The sequence below is a fragment of the Drosophila hydei genome, unplaced genomic scaffold (assembly GCF_003285905.1).
Source record: "Drosophila hydei strain 15085-1641.00,03,60 unplaced genomic scaffold, DhydRS2 tig00000149-arrow-pilon, whole genome shotgun sequence".
NCBI classification, from domain to species: domain Eukaryota; kingdom Metazoa; phylum Arthropoda; class Insecta; order Diptera; family Drosophilidae; genus Drosophila; species Drosophila hydei.
Genome location: NW_022045678.1, coordinates 3,908,473 through 3,925,503, shown reverse-complemented (window position 1 = coordinate 3,925,503; position 17,031 = coordinate 3,908,473). Strand labels below are relative to the sequence as shown.

At 38.9% G+C, this 17,031-nt stretch overlaps 5 protein-coding genes across 7 annotated transcripts; 4 read left to right on the top strand and 1 right to left on the bottom strand.

Moving 5' to 3' along the window:
- The first annotated feature begins 24 nt into the window (after positions 1–24).
- LOC111600161 lies at positions 25–1,016 on the top strand. Its single transcript, XM_023316156.2, has one exon. The coding sequence runs from the start codon at positions 194–196 to the stop codon at positions 773–775; it is 582 nt and encodes a 193-aa protein (XP_023171924.2). The 5' UTR covers positions 25–193; the 3' UTR covers positions 776–1,016.
- A 1,157-nt stretch (positions 1,017–2,173) lies between these two features.
- On the top strand, positions 2,174–4,383 carry LOC111600420 (fibroblast growth factor receptor substrate 2). Of its 2 annotated transcripts, none has more exons than XM_023316515.2 (2): positions 2,174–2,489; positions 2,546–4,383. In XM_023316515.2, the coding sequence occupies exon 2, from the start codon at positions 2,552–2,554 to the stop codon at positions 3,968–3,970; it is 1,419 nt and encodes a 472-aa protein (XP_023172283.2). In that variant the 5' UTR covers positions 2,174–2,489; positions 2,546–2,551; the 3' UTR covers positions 3,971–4,383. The 2 variants fall into 2 exon arrangements, with proteins under 2 accessions (XP_023172283.2, XP_023172274.2); XM_023316506.2 differs by having other exon boundaries at positions 2,543–4,383.
- Positions 4,384–5,486: 1,103 nt separating this feature from the next.
- Positions 5,487–8,308, top strand: LOC111600313 (alpha-N-acetylglucosaminidase). The gene is made up of 3 exons (XM_023316371.2): positions 5,487–5,675; positions 5,735–6,052; positions 6,169–8,308. Exons 2-3 carry the CDS (start codon positions 5,828–5,830, stop codon positions 8,266–8,268), a joined length of 2,325 nt encoding a protein of 774 aa, XP_023172139.2. The 5' UTR covers positions 5,487–5,675; positions 5,735–5,827; the 3' UTR covers positions 8,269–8,308.
- Positions 8,309–8,806: 498 nt separating this feature from the next.
- On the bottom strand, positions 8,807–15,041 carry LOC111600498 (exportin-1). Of its 2 annotated transcripts, none has more exons than XM_023316629.2 (7): positions 14,565–15,041; positions 12,244–13,928; positions 11,689–12,059; positions 11,149–11,628; positions 10,274–10,606; positions 9,848–10,213; positions 8,807–9,774 (listed from the first exon to the last, which is right to left on the bottom strand). In XM_023316629.2, the coding sequence occupies exons 2-7, from the start codon at positions 13,730–13,732 to the stop codon at positions 9,625–9,627; spliced, it is 3,189 nt and encodes a 1,062-aa protein (XP_023172397.1). In that variant the 5' UTR covers positions 13,733–13,928; positions 14,565–15,041; the 3' UTR covers positions 8,807–9,624. The 2 variants fall into 2 exon arrangements, with proteins under 2 accessions (XP_023172397.1, XP_023172405.1); XM_023316637.2 differs by lacking the exon at positions 14,565–15,041 and adding an exon at positions 14,001–14,088.
- An 89-nt stretch (positions 15,042–15,130) lies between these two features.
- On the top strand, positions 15,131–16,770 carry LOC111600542 (protein fuzzy homolog). The gene is made up of 3 exons (XM_023316689.2): positions 15,131–15,455; positions 15,522–16,609; positions 16,671–16,770. The coding sequence occupies exons 1-3, from the start codon at positions 15,378–15,380 to the stop codon at positions 16,726–16,728; spliced, it is 1,224 nt and encodes a 407-aa protein (XP_023172457.1). The 5' UTR covers positions 15,131–15,377; the 3' UTR covers positions 16,729–16,770.
- The last annotated feature ends 261 nt before the right edge of the window (positions 16,771–17,031 follow it).

Here is a 17,031-nt window from a genome sequence, read left to right as displayed (position 1 = left end):
CACATTTTACACTTTCCTCGGCATCCCCCGATTTTGTCTAATTCGGTATTTTTTCAAGTACATGTAAACGGTCGCACCCAATAACATAAGCAGATCTTATTCGGCGGGAAATGGGAGCAAAGGAAGCGTTGCAATATATGGACTTAAACGTGTTTAAACACACATAATAGAAAGCTGATATTATAACATAAGGATGCCGTCAACACCAAATGAAACATCGCCAACCAGTCGTAAACGTTACTGCGGCCTGGGCAATCATGTTCTACGTCCGCCACACAAAACGATTACCAACGAAAAACTCCTTAGTTTCGCCAAACATATAAATCCTGAATTACGTAGGACGACGCTCATTTGTGGCAGCTGCCTTGAGACATTGCTAAAGATCTACCGAGTCAAGGTGCAGCACGCAGTACAATTACGAAAGGACAAAAATAATAACTCAGGAAAAACGAGTTCCATATCAGATGTAAGCACTAGTCAACAACAAACGGAGAGCTCCACTGCCGTATCGGCATACTCATCCACATCCGTAAGTCCAACCACAATATCAACAAGCAACGAAGAGACCTCCTCCAACACCAGCACCAACACGAAGCGTAAACGTGTGCAGCACCCGCCTTCAAACAGCGACGACGATGATGAACCCATGCTAAGTCTGAATGCTGTGAATGGAACTCGGCTCCCAAACATACAGCCCGTACCGAAGCGTCGTCAATTCGTCCACTTAAATAAAGAAGTGATGGACATTTATTTGAGTGGCACAACAGGCGGGTAACAGAGACTTAGTATAGGTTTCCCATCAACGCTTCTATTACACCCACTTTCAAGACTAACTTTAGGAAATAACGTGATAGAAATAATCGCATTAGCTTACGCATTTGCATGTTAATTATATTTTGTAATTTATTGATTTATCGTAAAGTTAAGTGCAATAAAAAGCACACTTAAAACGGTTAATCATTATCGTTTGCCTAGTTACCACCATATAAGAAGCCATTTAGTTTACATTGATCAAGTTTATGTATAAGCCAGAGAAATATGTCAATGATCCTCTATTCTACATTTTTAAGCTTTCTTTATAGTACAGTCTTATGTTTGTATTGGTCATTTTGAGATTCTTGATAAGTTAATGTAATGATGTACGAATCCACATGCAAATTGCCTGTATTTAGTTATTTCAATTTAAAAAATTTTCGAAATGTTTTAATCAATATCTGAGCTCGCGGAATAGCCTAAGTAAGTAAGGAAATATTACATTTCCAGAACAATGGATTGTGTATAAATAGGATACGGATAACGCCCAGTCATACCAAGTTTTTATGGTCCACAAACCTCCATATATATTGAAAATAAAGTTTTAAAATTTACGTTTCTCACTCAATTCAATTGAGCATATATCTCGATTAATTGCTGGTTTCGATTAATTTGAAATCGGATATACTTCTGTTAAATCTAGCTTATCTCAGACCAATGCCAATTAACAGATGTTAAATTTGAAATAATGCGGTTACTATTTCGTTGAGTAATTATTAAGCCAATTGGATATAGATATAGTTTGAACATGCGGAGTATGTACTTTTTTGTGTCTTTTTAAAGTAAACCAGTAACAAAGTTGTATGGGTAATCGTGTTAAAATTCATGTATTACAACTAACAGACTGTTCGACTCAAATTCGGAATCAAAATAAAATATGAGCTGCTTACAAAACAAGCAAATGTTTTCTGATGAATTGTGAAACTTGAGTATTTATTATTGTATCACGTTTTAAACCGTAATGTATTAAAGAAGTATGAATTACCCTGAATGAAATGAACAATATAAATAAACATAATTGGCTTCAGAATTGAAATTAATTTATGTTTCTAAAATTATTTCATGTTAAAAAAGTTTCTGTTATTACTTAAACATTTAAATAAATAGGTAATAGAAAACTCCGTAACTACTTAACTCAGCAAATAATTATTAATTCGATAGTTCATAGTTCATAGTTATAACGATTAATTCATAATCAGCTGATTCTGTTATGTATCTGTTAAAGTACACTATTAACAGTTTCGTTCCGTTTTACATATTTAAATTTTTATAAAAGCATTTGTTTTTGTCATTACTAGTGCAAATACAATACCATTAATTATTTAAATAAATATCATTAAACTATGATACAAATGCCGTAACATATATATCTATTACATAGTAAAGTGTATACAGAGTAAAATTGCTGCAAACTGTTAATACAAAGTTCGCAAAATGTTAAGTTAACATGCGAGCAATGAAGCAGCAGCATCAAACAAAAAATAAAAATAATTTAAAAAAGATAATTATTAAAAAACTACTCGCAAAATAGGACTAAAGTACTTCATAGGCTACATGCTACTTAATTGTTATGCAGTTAACAACAATACTCAATCTCTAAATGGAGCTCCACACTCTTTGTCAACTTTCTTGCCATACGTCGTGCCCATGTTAAGGATAACAGAACACAGCTAAAGGTGTGTATTATGTATTTAGTTGGAGTTTCTGTGATTTCCATCCTTTGCTGTAGCAGTACGTTATGGGATGCATCACTAGCACCAACAAACTGAGTGAGCTGCGACAGGAGAATGTCTTTCGTGTGCGTGTCGCCCATCTGCAACCGAGTGGGCCGGAGGCACCGATTGTACGTAGTGGTTACTTGGAATTGACGCCACGTGAATTGATTTTCTTGACGCCTGGCTGTGAGCCTATTGTGTGGGCACTGCAGCACCTTCGACGGTATGGCCTCAATGGGGATCTGTTCTCCTTCGAGGCTGGACGCCGTTGCATGTCCGGACCGGGCATCTACACGTTTCGCATACACAATGCCGAGCAACTTTATCCGATGTTTCAACGCTATATAAATGCCGTAAATACGGATGCCTTTGCCCAAGTGGAACGGGAACGTGAACGGGATCGCGTGAATTCCACGCATTCAGTTTCTGTACTTATGGGTCGCAGCGATGTACAGCCGCATAGCAACAATTATCTGGAGCCGGCTCCAATGCTTGCTCGCACCGCATTGCAGTCGCAGCAGCAGCACCCAAATGATGTAATTGCCTTGGCTACCGATTCACCAGATTCGCTGCCAAATCTGCAGCTCGTTAATGCTGACCAGGTCAGCAATGGGGCACTGCAATCGCCCATCACACCGGGCGCCTACATCAATACAAATGCCAATGTCTACTTCGATCAGCCGATGCAGCGCATACTGCAGGAGCAGAACAGCTGCAACTCACCGCTCCAGGCGACGCCCACGTCTACAAATAGTGCACTCAGCACCATGCGAAGGCAGCAGCACCAGCATCAAAATTTAGGAGATATGCCGCCACAGGAATCAGCGCCGGTTCTCGCTGAAACGTTACGCCTGTATGCAAATGTGGATCGTTTGCTCTTTGATAGCGAGCGTTGCTATGAGAACATCAACCGGTTGGATTTGCCCCTGCTGCCACGTGACTCTTCGCAGCATTCGGTCGCCTCCTCATCGCAGCAACAGCAGCAGCAGCAGCAGCTACAACAGCAGCCACAGCCTGTTACCCCAACGAGTTTGCCAGGCGTTAACTACATCGTGCTCGACTTGGATCAACCAAGGAGTCCGGCGCAAAGCTCACCCAAGCCACACACTAATAGCTTTGGCAGCGGACTTTCTCTCTCTAATACAGCGCCCCTAACGCCGGAAGGAAGTAAAGCATCCGATGCAACCACACTATCACAAAACAGAAACTCCACTGCTGGAACATGCTCAACACAAGCTGCAGAAATTGTGGTCTCTCAAGGCTATTCCACAATTGACTTTATACGCACCTACGCTTTGAACAAATCATCAGCAGCAGCTAACCACGATAGCGAATCTAACACCAGTTGCCAGCAGCAACCAGATCACGGACAGGAGGAAGGGGAGCTACGCAACACGCGGCACAGCAAATGTATGCGAAAGGCTTACTCAATAAGCGAGTAGTGTACAAGCCAAATAGTCCTCTAACAAGTTGAAAACAAGTAGAAAGTCAGCCAAAATACCTATGAAATTGACGAATAGAAAAGGAACAGCGAATTACCGAATCGAAAAGGAACGAGTGGGCTCAATGGATAATAAATAAGGCCCAAACGGATACCGAGTAGAAAGCGAACGAGCGGAGAGTGACGAGAGTGAACTAACGAGTAGAAAGTGAAGAGGATCCCAATTCAATGAGTAGAAAACCAAAAACGTAACTCTTTCAAAAAGGTAGCACAACGAATTTACCACAAAAGAAAAGAAGCTAGATAACAAGACAAAGACAAGGGTTCAACTTATGGCCCAAACCAAGAAATTATGGCCAAATGTGTATTTGATTACAGATAAGCAGTTTGTATGCAGAGCAAAATCACACACAAAAATTGCAATCAGGTTGTTTCAATTGATGTACTTAACTCATATATATATTTATTATAAATATATATAAATATATATATATATATATATACATATACAATGTGCACATATACATACATAAGTATTTTTACAGACACTCACAGATACACACATCGGGCTGTTTTTTTAGTGCTAGTCGCTTTTGAAATGTTGTGCGAAATGAATTTTCCTTTTGTGAGAACGTAACATGTAAGGCTTTTAAATTGTAAGCCATAAATGATGTATGACGTATGTACATGTACATCACGTATACGTTAAACACAGTTAAGCGAATATTCAGCATGCAGAACATTAAATTAATGCTTTCTTTATTGAATATGTTTGCTAAATAATCGCTGTTAATCTAATTTATATATATATGCTTTATTGTTATCCAAAATTGTTTGGAAATTTATGTAAAATGAGTCCAGCTTTTATACGTATATACACATGTATCTTGTTGGATTTGCAAATTGTATTTTAGATGCAGAAATATTTGAATATTATTTGTATTACTGCCTAGGGTCTAAGACAGAGATGTGCAATAAATATTTAATGAAAAATTATTCATAAAAACCAAATTGATTTTCTTTATATATTAACTAAAATTAAACTTGTTTTAAATTTTTTAAAATTAGTTTTGATTTTAAAGCATGTAATCAAAAGAAACCGAATGCAAGGTGCTAAGGAGGAACTGACATAGGATCATGGCTAGATCCGGCTATCTCGTTCTGTTCAAAGACTGGGGTAAGGAAACGGATATACACGAAATAAATGTGAGATCTGTTGATCGCAAACCACACAAACATTTCCAGTGTATACAAGCGTCAAACATAGAAAAAAAAGCGCAGACATTGCTAAATTGCCGCTATGTTGTGTTCAACATTTTGAAGTCAAATACGATAATGAATTGCAAAAGCATAAAATTAATAATTCAGACATCCACACTTAATATTTAAAATTGGCAATGATATCACAAACTCAGTGCGAAGACTATTGAGCTGTATAAGCCACAAATCCACTCAAAATTTTCAGTGTGTCCACATGTGTGTGAGCGCAAACATCGATAAATTGTCGAAGCTGTGTTGTGTTTACCGTTTTAAACTCAAATATAGCGACAAACAGTGGGATGTTCAACTGCGTAAATTAATTTGATAGATTATCAAACCCTATGAATACTTGCACTTTTATGGGTTAGAAATATAATAACTTCAGCTGCAGTTGAACAAAAGTAATTACAATTCAGCTGCAATAACACGAACTTAAGTGGAAAGAGGTCTACTCAGATTTCAATGTATTTACTCGTCTATATCACTAATACAACGATCCTTATAGCAACGTCACATTCATTATCAACAATTGAGACAGAGAAGAGACTCAATTTGAGCTTCCATTTCAGTGAGACTTGTGCCACTGACATTGATTGTCATGGGCGGACGTGTTCATTTGTACACGCTCTTGGCATTCGTCTATATTTTGACCTTGGCGAAATGCGATCTCGGAGCGGAGTTGGCGGCACGCATTGCACCTGAAACATCGCCCGATGTACAGGAAGAAGCTGTGACACAGCTTATTCAACGTGTGATTGGATCTCGAGCGTCGCAATTGTTTCAGGTGGAAGTAAACAAGATGCTGGAAGCAAATAGCTACCAAGTGAGTAAATAAATAAATTTGGAATGCAAATATAATTGAATATATTGATTATATATACTTTATTTGAAAAAGTTCACAGTATGAATAATCGAAAAAAAAATTAATTACAATTCTAGATCAGTCGATTAGATAATGGAAAAGTGTTGATTGCTGGATCGAATGGTGTCTCTGCATGCAAGGGCTTCCATTATTATTTGAAACATGGGCTCAACAAGGATTTTGATTGGTTTAAGACTTATATTGAGCTACCTGAACACTGGGAGATGCCAAATGTGATACACAAATCAAAGTCCGGTAGTTCGCTCATCTACTATCAAAATGTTTGCACTTGGAGCTATAGCTTTGTGTGGTGGCAATTTGATGAGTGGCGCCGTCACATCGATTGGATGGCAATGATGGGCATTAATCTTGTGATAGCTCCCAATCAGGAGGCCATATGGCAGAACGTATACACAGATCTCGGTCTCACTCAACAGGAAATCGATGCACACTTTGCCGGTCCGGCATTCCAGGCCTGGCAACGCATGGGTAATATTCGTGGCTGGGCTGGACCACTGCCACCCGCACACAGACAGCTGCAGCAACTGCTGCAACAGCGCATTCTCAAGGCACAACGTGAATTGGGCATGAGCGTGGCTTTGCCAGCATTCGCTGGACATGTTCCGACTGCAATGCAACGCATCTTTCCCAATGCGAGCTTTACGCCAGCCGAGCGATGGAACAACTTTCCTGATCCATATTGTTGTGACCTGTTTGTAGAACCGCACGATCCACTCTTTCAGCAAGTTGGCGCAATGTTTTTGCGCCGTGTCATTCAAGTCTATGGATCCAATCACATATACTTCAGCGACCCGTTTAACGAAATGATGCCACGTCTTAAAGAGCCCAACTATATTCGATCAACAGCGAAAGCAATTTACAACTCAATGGAAGAGGTGGATTCTGATGCAGTTTGGCTGCTGCAGGGTTGGATGTTCTTAAGAGCTTTCTTCTGGACAGATAATCTTATTGAGGCCTTCCTGACCGCTGTACCATCTGGTCGCATCCTCGTGTTGGACCTACAAAGTGAACAATTTCCACAATACCAGCGTACTCACTCTTACTATGGCCAGCCATTTGTGTGGTGCATGCTAAACAATTTCGGTGGCACACTGGGCCTCTTTGGCTCCGCACAGGTGATCAGTAGTAAGATAATAGCTGCACGCTCCATGCCCAACAGCAGTTTGGTAGGCGTTGGAATAACGCCTGAAGGCATTGGGCAAAACTATGCTATGTTCGCCCTCACTCTCGAGCAGGGCTGGAGCGTAGATGTGTTGCAGCTTGAGAGTTGGTTCCAGCACTTCGCTTTAACACGTTATGCTGTTAATGATACACGTTTATCGCAGGTGTGGCAATTGCTACGTGAAAGCGTCTACTCCTTCCATGGCCTACAACGCATGCATGGAAAATATTCGTTAAATAAAAGGCCAAGTTTAAATCTAAATCCATGGATCTGGTACAATGAAACAACGATTTATGAGGCCTGGGGCCTAATGTTGGAGGCAAGGGAAATTGTACCTCTAGAAGATGACAGGCTTTCCATCTATGAGCACGATCTGGTGGACATAACTCGCCAGTTCCTGCAACAGAGCTTCGACCGCATTTATGTCAATCTAAAGTCAGCTTATCGCAAGGAGCAGCTTGGTCGTGTGGAATATTTAGCTGACAAGCTTTTGGAACTGTTCGAAGATATGGAGCGCATACTGGCCAGTGGACATAATTATTTATTGGGCAACTGGCTGGAGGCCGCCAAGCAATTGGCTCCCAGTGAGGAGCATCGTCCCATCTATGAATTTAATGCACGAAATCAGCTCACGGCTTGGGGACCGAACGGTCAGATTCTTGACTATGCGACAAAACAGTGGTCTGGCTTAATGAGCGACTATTACCAGCCTCGTTGGAATATGTTTCTGGAAGGTGTGAAACTGGCACTGCAATCGAAAAAACCTTTTAATGCCTCAGAATTTAGACAGCGGGTTGCCAACGAAATCGAGCTGCCATTTAGCAACCTAACCAAAGTATATCCCACATCTCCGGTGGGAAATACATGGAATATATCAAATGGCATCCACGAAAAATGGAAATCTTATTTAGCAGATACACAATTTCTGCACAATTGCCGAATCGCGGTAAAGCTAATGCGTGGAAATCAATCAGCAGACGTGCAGTCAAAATAATACATTTAATAGCGAAATGGTAAACATTCATACATTTATATTGATTATCTCCTTTTTATAACAATTGACAGATAATAAAAACTGTTCTAATATTTATAATAATTTAAAATATAAGCTTCAATGTTGCGTTTTATTTATAAAAATAATTGTATAATTTTTGAGTTATAAATATAAAAAAATAAACGTATTTTTTTTAGTAAAAATGAAAAACAATTTAAGATATGTTCATTAAATATTACTTTGAAGTTTTTGTTTTCTATTTCTATTCATGAGTAAAACGAAACAAATGAAATATTGTTTAAAATTAAATTCAATAGGAAAATAATGATCTGATCTTGGTTTTGCTCACAAACCTGCCTCAATTGAAAACATTCTTTCCGATCCCCATTCACATGTATACATACATACATACGTACATTGAGATATGAACTTTGTGGGTTTTTAATTGATTTTTATTTAAATTATTGTACAAACTAATTTAAATGTAAAAATTTAAACATCTTCATCAATCAATCATACGCATACGAATTTCTATGGTTATTTTTTGTTTTGCAATTGTGTGAAGTGTGTTTCGTTTGTGTGTTTTCCGTTTGTTTTAACGCACATTACATACATGTACATATTTTATTTGATTGGTTTTATGCAAGTGTTTTACATAGAATTAATCATTAATCATTTGCTTGATGTGTATGTGTGTGGGGCAAACTACAATTAAGTTTACTTTAATATAAATTGTTTCTTTCGTTTGTATGTGGAAAAAGGAGTATGGGAGATGTGTTCGCTCGTTTTCATTTTCATTCATACACGATATTTCTACAATTATACTCATTTAAAAATTTCAAACAAACATTATCATTATTATTATTATTATAATATGTATTTAGTATTTATGTATGTATAAAGTTTTCATCTTTCGTTTGCTTTGTAATGTAGACGACGATGTTTTACAGCTAAGTTTTGGGGATAGGGAGTGCGTGGTTTTGTTGTTGCTTGTTGGCGGCAAAAGTACGCAAAAATATGTTAATCATATTAAGGTATGCAATTGCGCACATTAACCGCTTACATTCTCGTATAATTTAACCAACTGTCAGCATGTAGATGTTCTTGTGTGTGTGTGTGTGTGGTTATGTGTGCTGTTGTGTGTGTTTGTGTGTATATATATATAACGTTTATACTCATATGCATTCAATCAAACAAACATTTATACTTTTTCTCCAAATGAGAAAACACTCATACATCATTTGCAATCATAAATCATCAATCATCAATCATTAATCATCAATCATCATTATCATCAGCATACTCAAGCTTCAACTAACATCATGCAAGCAGCAGCAGCAGCTACGCAGCATATTTTTATTCATCCTGCATATCCTCTGGCAATTCGTGCGGATTTAACATGCCCGGAATATTACGTTGCATTTGACGTTTATTGGACTGCTCCTCAGCCAATGCGGCTTCACGTTCCTCCAGATACAAATCGGAATCATCCTCACCAGTGGCCTCCTAAATAATACATGAATGTGGTTAATAGAAATGTCGTAGTAAATAACCTTTTTTTCCCTGTTATTTTACTCACGCGTATTTGTATTAGAAAGTCTCTCAAATGCTCCTTAAATGCTTGTACATTCTCGTCCAAATTGAAAAGGCCAGTGACGAAGACTTTGATCTGATTATCCGATAAATGATTAAATGCTGACTTTAGCAATGAGGCCACATATTCCTGTATGAATATCATATTATCCGGTATGGGACCCAAATCAACCGTTATCTTTCGATTCTCAACCAAAGAGAACATATAGGCCAATATAATGGCATGATTAGGCAGGCCCGCTGTATGCGAAGTATCGGTAACCACTGAGAAAATTTGCATAAGGATATCCGTAAAGTAAGTTTGATAGAAACTCTGCGCAGCATTTGGATGTTGCTCAAGATTTTGCAGCATCTGTTAACGAGAAATATCAATTATCTTATGTATCAATCGCTATTTAAATGATTAACTTACCTTGTATAGTATATTTAAACCCATGTCGGCCACATTGCGCATTGTGTGCTTGAAGGCCCACACCACAGAGTCGAACACCAACTTAAACTGAGCCGGCGGTATGTTGAGGAACGCCTTGAAGCAGTGCGCATTAACCGCCTGCAGCAGCTCATAGAAGCTGAAGCGATGCTGCGGAAAATCTTCGAAATTCTTATTGATCATGTCCAGCGTGCATTCAAATACAGCATCAAAGATTTTTGGTACTTCATTTGTGATATGCTGGCGCAATTTATTCACAATCGTTGCCATCGCGTTCAGAACTTTTGGCTCCCGCGCGGACGGAACTTTACACCGCTATAAAAAATATAGTAAATAATTAACATCAAAGTAGACAAGCTTATAGATAAGACAAAAATAAACTGTTATAATTACAGTATGGCCTATATATTATCGGTACACTTCGTCCGGACATTTGGTAATCTAGGCAGTTGTTAGTTAAAAAGCTTGCCTCAACAACTTGAAACTAAATTGTAGCAATAACTTTCAAATTATTGCAATTGTATGAATATTATTTGAAGTATTTGATTTATCAGGTGTGCAATCTAGAAGGACTATTTATTCTGTAGTAAATTTCATAAAAATGTATGGTGATATGTTTTAAGTGTGTTGTTCGATTTAGCCTGTGTCTTGTTGAAGTCAATCTAATCTAAAATAGATATACTTTCTATGCTACTTTCGTTTCATGAAAACAATAAATTATTGCCCAGATCGTGATAAGATCTACGTTTCTTCCCAAGCAATTGATACATATATTAATAACTCAAATTAATGAATGCAACATAAGGAGCAAAGTTTTAAAATCAAAATACAATTTGGAAGAGGAAATGTCTACGCACCTGGTAATCCATCAAGATGGCATCCAATAAGGGCGGTATAAAGTTGTCCATAACTAACTGATTGTCATTGGAGCGCGACACCCATTCGGCTATCAAATTGAGAGTCTCCTTCTTCACAACATGCATTGATTTGATCAGCGGCTGATTGTTCACATTGACGCCATTCACCTCAATGGCCTGAATGATGTTCTCCGAGGTGATCTTGTATACATTAAGCATATCCAAATAAATCCGACCCAATTGAATGACATAGGCGTGGCCCAGTGCTTTGCAGGCGGCCACATTTGTCTTCAGTATGCTGCCTAGCTGCTTAACTGCTGTCATGTTTTTCAGAAAGTCGACATTTTTAGATGCCCGCGATATAATATCATCCCACACCTGATTGGGCAGCAACATATACCGTTCTATAAGCGCATCCTGTTGCACCTGATCCACCTGAGCCGAGATCATATAACCAACTGCCTCATAGAATGTGTGTACCTAAACGGAAAACAAGGAGTATATTAACACAGACAGTGGATGCATAGGTACTACACTTACCTGTTGTGGCTGCAGATCACATATTATGCTGCTCATAGTACTGAGAATCTCGTCAATGAAGGTGCACGCCTCGTTGGGCTGTATTGTAACAAAATAGCGACGACACTTAATTGCAATCTTAATAAACGTATCGCAGGCCATGTCCTGCACTCCGTCGTGTGTTTCGTGCATAAATTCAAACAGCTTGTTCACCACCGTCTTTAGGAATTTCCAATGGGCGCGCAGAAAGCGTGGATACTGTCCAACCACATACATAATGTTGGATGCAATGATCGCCTTATTGTCCTTGCCCTTCTTTTGTTCACAGAGTCCAAGTAGGTCCTTGATGACAGTGACAAGAAATCGCTTTTCATCCTCTTCACAAAATGCACCTACAGAAAGATAATTGTAAAATTTATAAGTTAATCATTTAAATAATTGCCTATTATTTAAAATATCTTTGAATAGAAACATCTGGGTTATTTCATTTTTGAAGTGCAGAAAGATATTTATATATAAAAAATATCCAAAGGAATTATGCATATATATACATGTTTCATACACTTATAATCTTACCCGATATCGATCCAATTGCCCAGCATAGAGTGTTGAGATTTTTCCAGGAGAATTCAGTACCATTGACCTGATTTAATAGCTTAAGGGTCATAATGCGATCCGTGTCCGCGCAATCCAAATGGGTTAGAAACACTAAAGTTTCTCTCATGTTTTTGTACAGATTAATCGAATTGGTGTCCTTCATAAATTCGCGAACCACTTCGCCATTCTCATTCTCAACAACAAGAACTTCCTCTGGCTTGGCCATACGGGAAATCATGATGAAGCGAACCTTGGACAAAATTGTTGCATAGAATCGACGACGGGGATAAACTTGTTGTCGTTTCGAAGACTCCAGTGTTGGTGGAAAGAATTCGGTATTGTACAAATTCTCGACAAGGCAATTCCAGTATTCTAGACAGATTTTAAACACCTCAACGTCCTCGACCTCACTAATCATGACCAAATACATGAGTGCTTGGTTCAAGTAATCAACGTACTTTGCATCTTCCACAAGTTTGCCATGTTCCTTGAGGAACGTACAGAGGAACATGGCTAGATTCAGCACCAGCTCTTGTTCCGTATCGCTACCGCACAAGAACACTTGATTCATATTCATATTTTGGCCAATAATTTGGTCCAGCTGCACCATTGTGTCCTTGAATAGTGTTGCAAAATTATCGTTGTAATTGGCTGCCGATAGGCCCGCAATTTCAGATAGGCACTTCAGGGTTACATTGCGAAACATCGGTACGCTGAGAAACTTAAAGATCAACGTCTCTATAAGCGTCGTCTCGAATATGTAGCCCAATGGTATCCAGTTGAGAAAGCGAAGCAGCGTCTCCAGTGTGACCTGTATCAGCGCCGCATTCATTGAATTCTCCAACACAAACGAGCAGAGGGTGAAAATTTGCGAAAATTCCGAACACATCGTATCCTTCAAATGCTTGGCCTTCGTCTGTGTTATTTGCCCAAGCGAGAAATCAAAGACCTCTTCGCTTAGATTTTTCAGTATAACCATATTGTTCATGCACAAGCTTTCATTTGTTTTCGATGCACCAACAATATCGCTAATAAACGTCTCCCAGTTGCGTGGCCACTCGCGCTTTAGGATCTGCACCAATATCATATTCAGTTTATTCAAATAAACTTTGTTCTGCTCCATGATGGCCGGATCCGAGGATGTTTTTATGATTAGGCTGACGACATACTTTTTGATGCCCTCGCATTGATTGCGAGGCAGCACCTTCCAGCGCGTCTTGATTACCTCCTCGAGAATTTGAAGCGCATAGAACTTGGTTTGCTGATTCTGTGAATATTCGAGTATACTGTCGACACGTGTCCAGGCCTCCGGGTGCTCTTTTAGTGTGGTTAGTATATCCTGCGCCAGTCGCAATTGCTCACCCTGCGATGAGTAAAGTGCCTCAACAATCTTATCGAGCAGATTAATGTCCAGCTTCTGGTTGAAGTCGAGCAGTTTGCTCGCCTCATCGGAGCTCAACATCGCCATCGCTTTGTAGTAAAAGTAGCGTTCGCGTCTGCGTCGCTCAGCAGCAACAGCACCAGCAGTAGCTGTGTCCGCGTTAATTTTGATTGATTTTAGCTTGCTCCTCCGGCTAAAACGAGTGGGGAATGCGCGTCAGTGATGAAATCTGTGATAGCTGGCAGCTGCTGTTTGGTTGATGGGTCGGTTGATTGGATTGACTCTAGAGAAGAATCGAAAATATCGAAAATTACATTTATCGGCATAAAGGCAACCATATTTCTTTTTTACATACATTTACGTATGTTTTCTTATTTTCTACACACACAAACACCAATGAACGATTGCTTGTGGCGCGCTTACTTTTTTTTCGCACATACGAACACGCACTCACACACACACACAGTAGAGATGAGCGATATTTACGTACCTGTTACTCATCCCAAGCATCCTATAGTCTCCAAGTCACTAGCATTTGTTAAGTGACTGGAACTATAGTTGTCATAAATATTTAAACTTTTCCTTAAATAATTGAGAAGTATCGGATGACATGTGCAAGAGTCGTAAACCATGTTTATATTGACGTACATAATCGGAAATTATACCATCTGCTTTATTGCGGATTGTCACAATCATTTAGATACCGCTCATCTCTAACAGACACAAATACACACGCACACACATGCCGCTTACACATGCAAAATACAATCAAAGCAGCGCAACGCATCTCGAGACTGCGACGGCATTTCACAAATCTATAATGTACGCACGGCTTTGGGTTGTTGTACAACACATTTCTTGTTCAATTAAACAGACTCTTAGACACATTAACTTATTTTTAACTTTCACACGCACTTACCTAGTTTTAGAAAAGCGTTGCAACCTACGGCTCCCAAGAAACAGCGTGGAAAACGAAAGCGCAAAACGAGTGAAAAGACTACAACGTTTTTGTCCAGACAGGGAAAAAATTTATTTTCATTTGCGAGACGCACAAGTCAATTTTAATTCTTTAGTAGCAAAATACATGCACGCTGAGTAATTTTTTGCAATTTGGTTAACAACGGTTGACGTTGTGACCAATTTGTATGTTTGAAACAAACTTTTTCGCAGTACTTTTCTTCTCCTTCTGTAGTGAAAACCAGGGATGGATCACAAGCGTCATGCGCGGTGCCGGAATCGAGTAGGGTTTATATAAATATAAGTAGGTTATAGCGACCATAAAGCAAATATAGTGATATTCTTTAAAAAGGTTTGCAATTTTTTTAAGTTAAGGAGGTCGCCTGTATTCAGCAAATATCTACCGGCACAATTAACAAAACACAGTGTTTCCATATTATACAAAGATGAAGCCCTGACCCATAAACGGTTGTATTTGTAAATATCGCTTATCGTCCCAATGTTGACTATTTTCTTATCGAAGTTAGAGTTTCAACGATTCTTGAAAAATATTAATTTCTATTATAGAAATAGACTCAATAATTATGTTAAGCAACATGCAAATATATGAAAAATAAGAAGTGATATGGTGGTATATATATATATAACAAAATGGTTTCGTGACATGCGTGAGCAGATTCCGCACTAGCTCATCTCTAATTTGATTCAGAACGCCTGTACTAGAGAGTAAACAACAACTTCCGATATATAGAAATTTTTGTTTATATTCGATTCGATGTCGATTTATTTGCATTGCTTAACAACTAATGGCGGCTTACCCATATTTACACGTAAAAAGGGTGAATGCGATAACGTAAGAACATAGAGTCACATACACATATATCACATTTTGTTATGGCCATTTGTCGCTTCGTCGTAGCTGCCCTTCTCAACGGTGGCTTCTCTGAATGGATTTCATATGTTCTTCAAATCGCTCGGCATACAATTGCAAACCACGCATACTGAGGAATGGACGTACATATGGCGTGACTTTCACAATGCAATCACGCTGATTGTGTGTGGCCGTGGTATGGGTGAACTTCAACTTCAGGCTCTAGCAGAACTCGCATTCGGAGGAATTTCGCTCTTTATTAGTCGTGATGAGTTAGCCCATCCCGCACTCATGGAGCGTCTAAAGAAAGATGCCAAAAAGTATGTACCCGTTGTAGACGCTGCCCTGGAAGCATCTAGTGCTGGCACAACGCTACTAGGCTATACGGACTGTCTGTTGGCAACGGAAAATGCGCAACTTTTAAACCGTTTGAATGAGTTCAGTACCAATTGTGGTTCTTTGTTTTGTTGTCTTGTTGTGGGCCAGCGCATTGCTGTAGCCACTGAAGGCTGGTGGGACTTGGATACACTTGACAGAGAGCTCTTGTTATTCTTGCTAAACTCTTCAAGTGCGTTGCAACTCGATGTGCCCGTCTACTTGCCCAGCAAAAGTCCAAATATTGCCTTTCGGTTTGTCAGTGTACCGGTTTCGGCGAACAGTGCGCTGTGTGTTCTTTGCGGAGCCGAATCTGCTTTTCGAGAACTGCATCTGAATGCGATGAATGCTTATCGCAATGATGCTAGCCTATTGGCCAATGTCGAACGTTGCGTTCCACGCAGCCTTCCCGAACAGCTGGATATCGATGCCCATATATTGGCAATTATACTAATTAATACTGAGACCCGTAAAAGTGTGTTCACCCGAAACTTGCATCAATCGTCGAGTGCTAAACGAATTGTCGTGGGCGACTTGCAGCGTTTAGACATGCTTAAGAAGTTCTTTGATCATACTTTGGAGAATATCCACGAATTGAAGATGGCCAAAAACGAAAGCAACGCACTAGACATATCAAATGAAATAGTTATGTTGGATCAGTACAGTTGCTCCGACTATCACAAGTGTTATGCCCAGGCCGATGATCAAAATAATATTATCTTTCTGCTTTTTGTTGCCGCGGTGCCCACACATACTATGAGGTAAGTGAACTCCGCTTTCTCTTTTAAACAAACTATTATTTAAGTTTCTTTTATTTGTTAGGTTTTTTGCGAAGCAAGTCTATGCTAGCTTATTGCAGGACAAGGCCGTTTGCTGGTGAACCAAAATGGGGTTTTTAAACTGTAAAACAAGCATTTTTTAACAAGAAAATAAGGAATCTAAATATGGAATATCCTTTCAGAACAATCATATCTCAAAAAAGTATAATTTTTTAAACAATACTATTAATGAACTTATGAGACTGATAATGCAATAGTTCTAATGGAATTTAATTATTTCTTATTAACTGGATATTTATACACATAAATTGTATTTAAGTAAGATGGTGTTGGTATTAATGCATAGACAATTTCATTGTAATGCACGTGAATCTCAATGTTTTAAGTGAGTTCCAGGATATCTT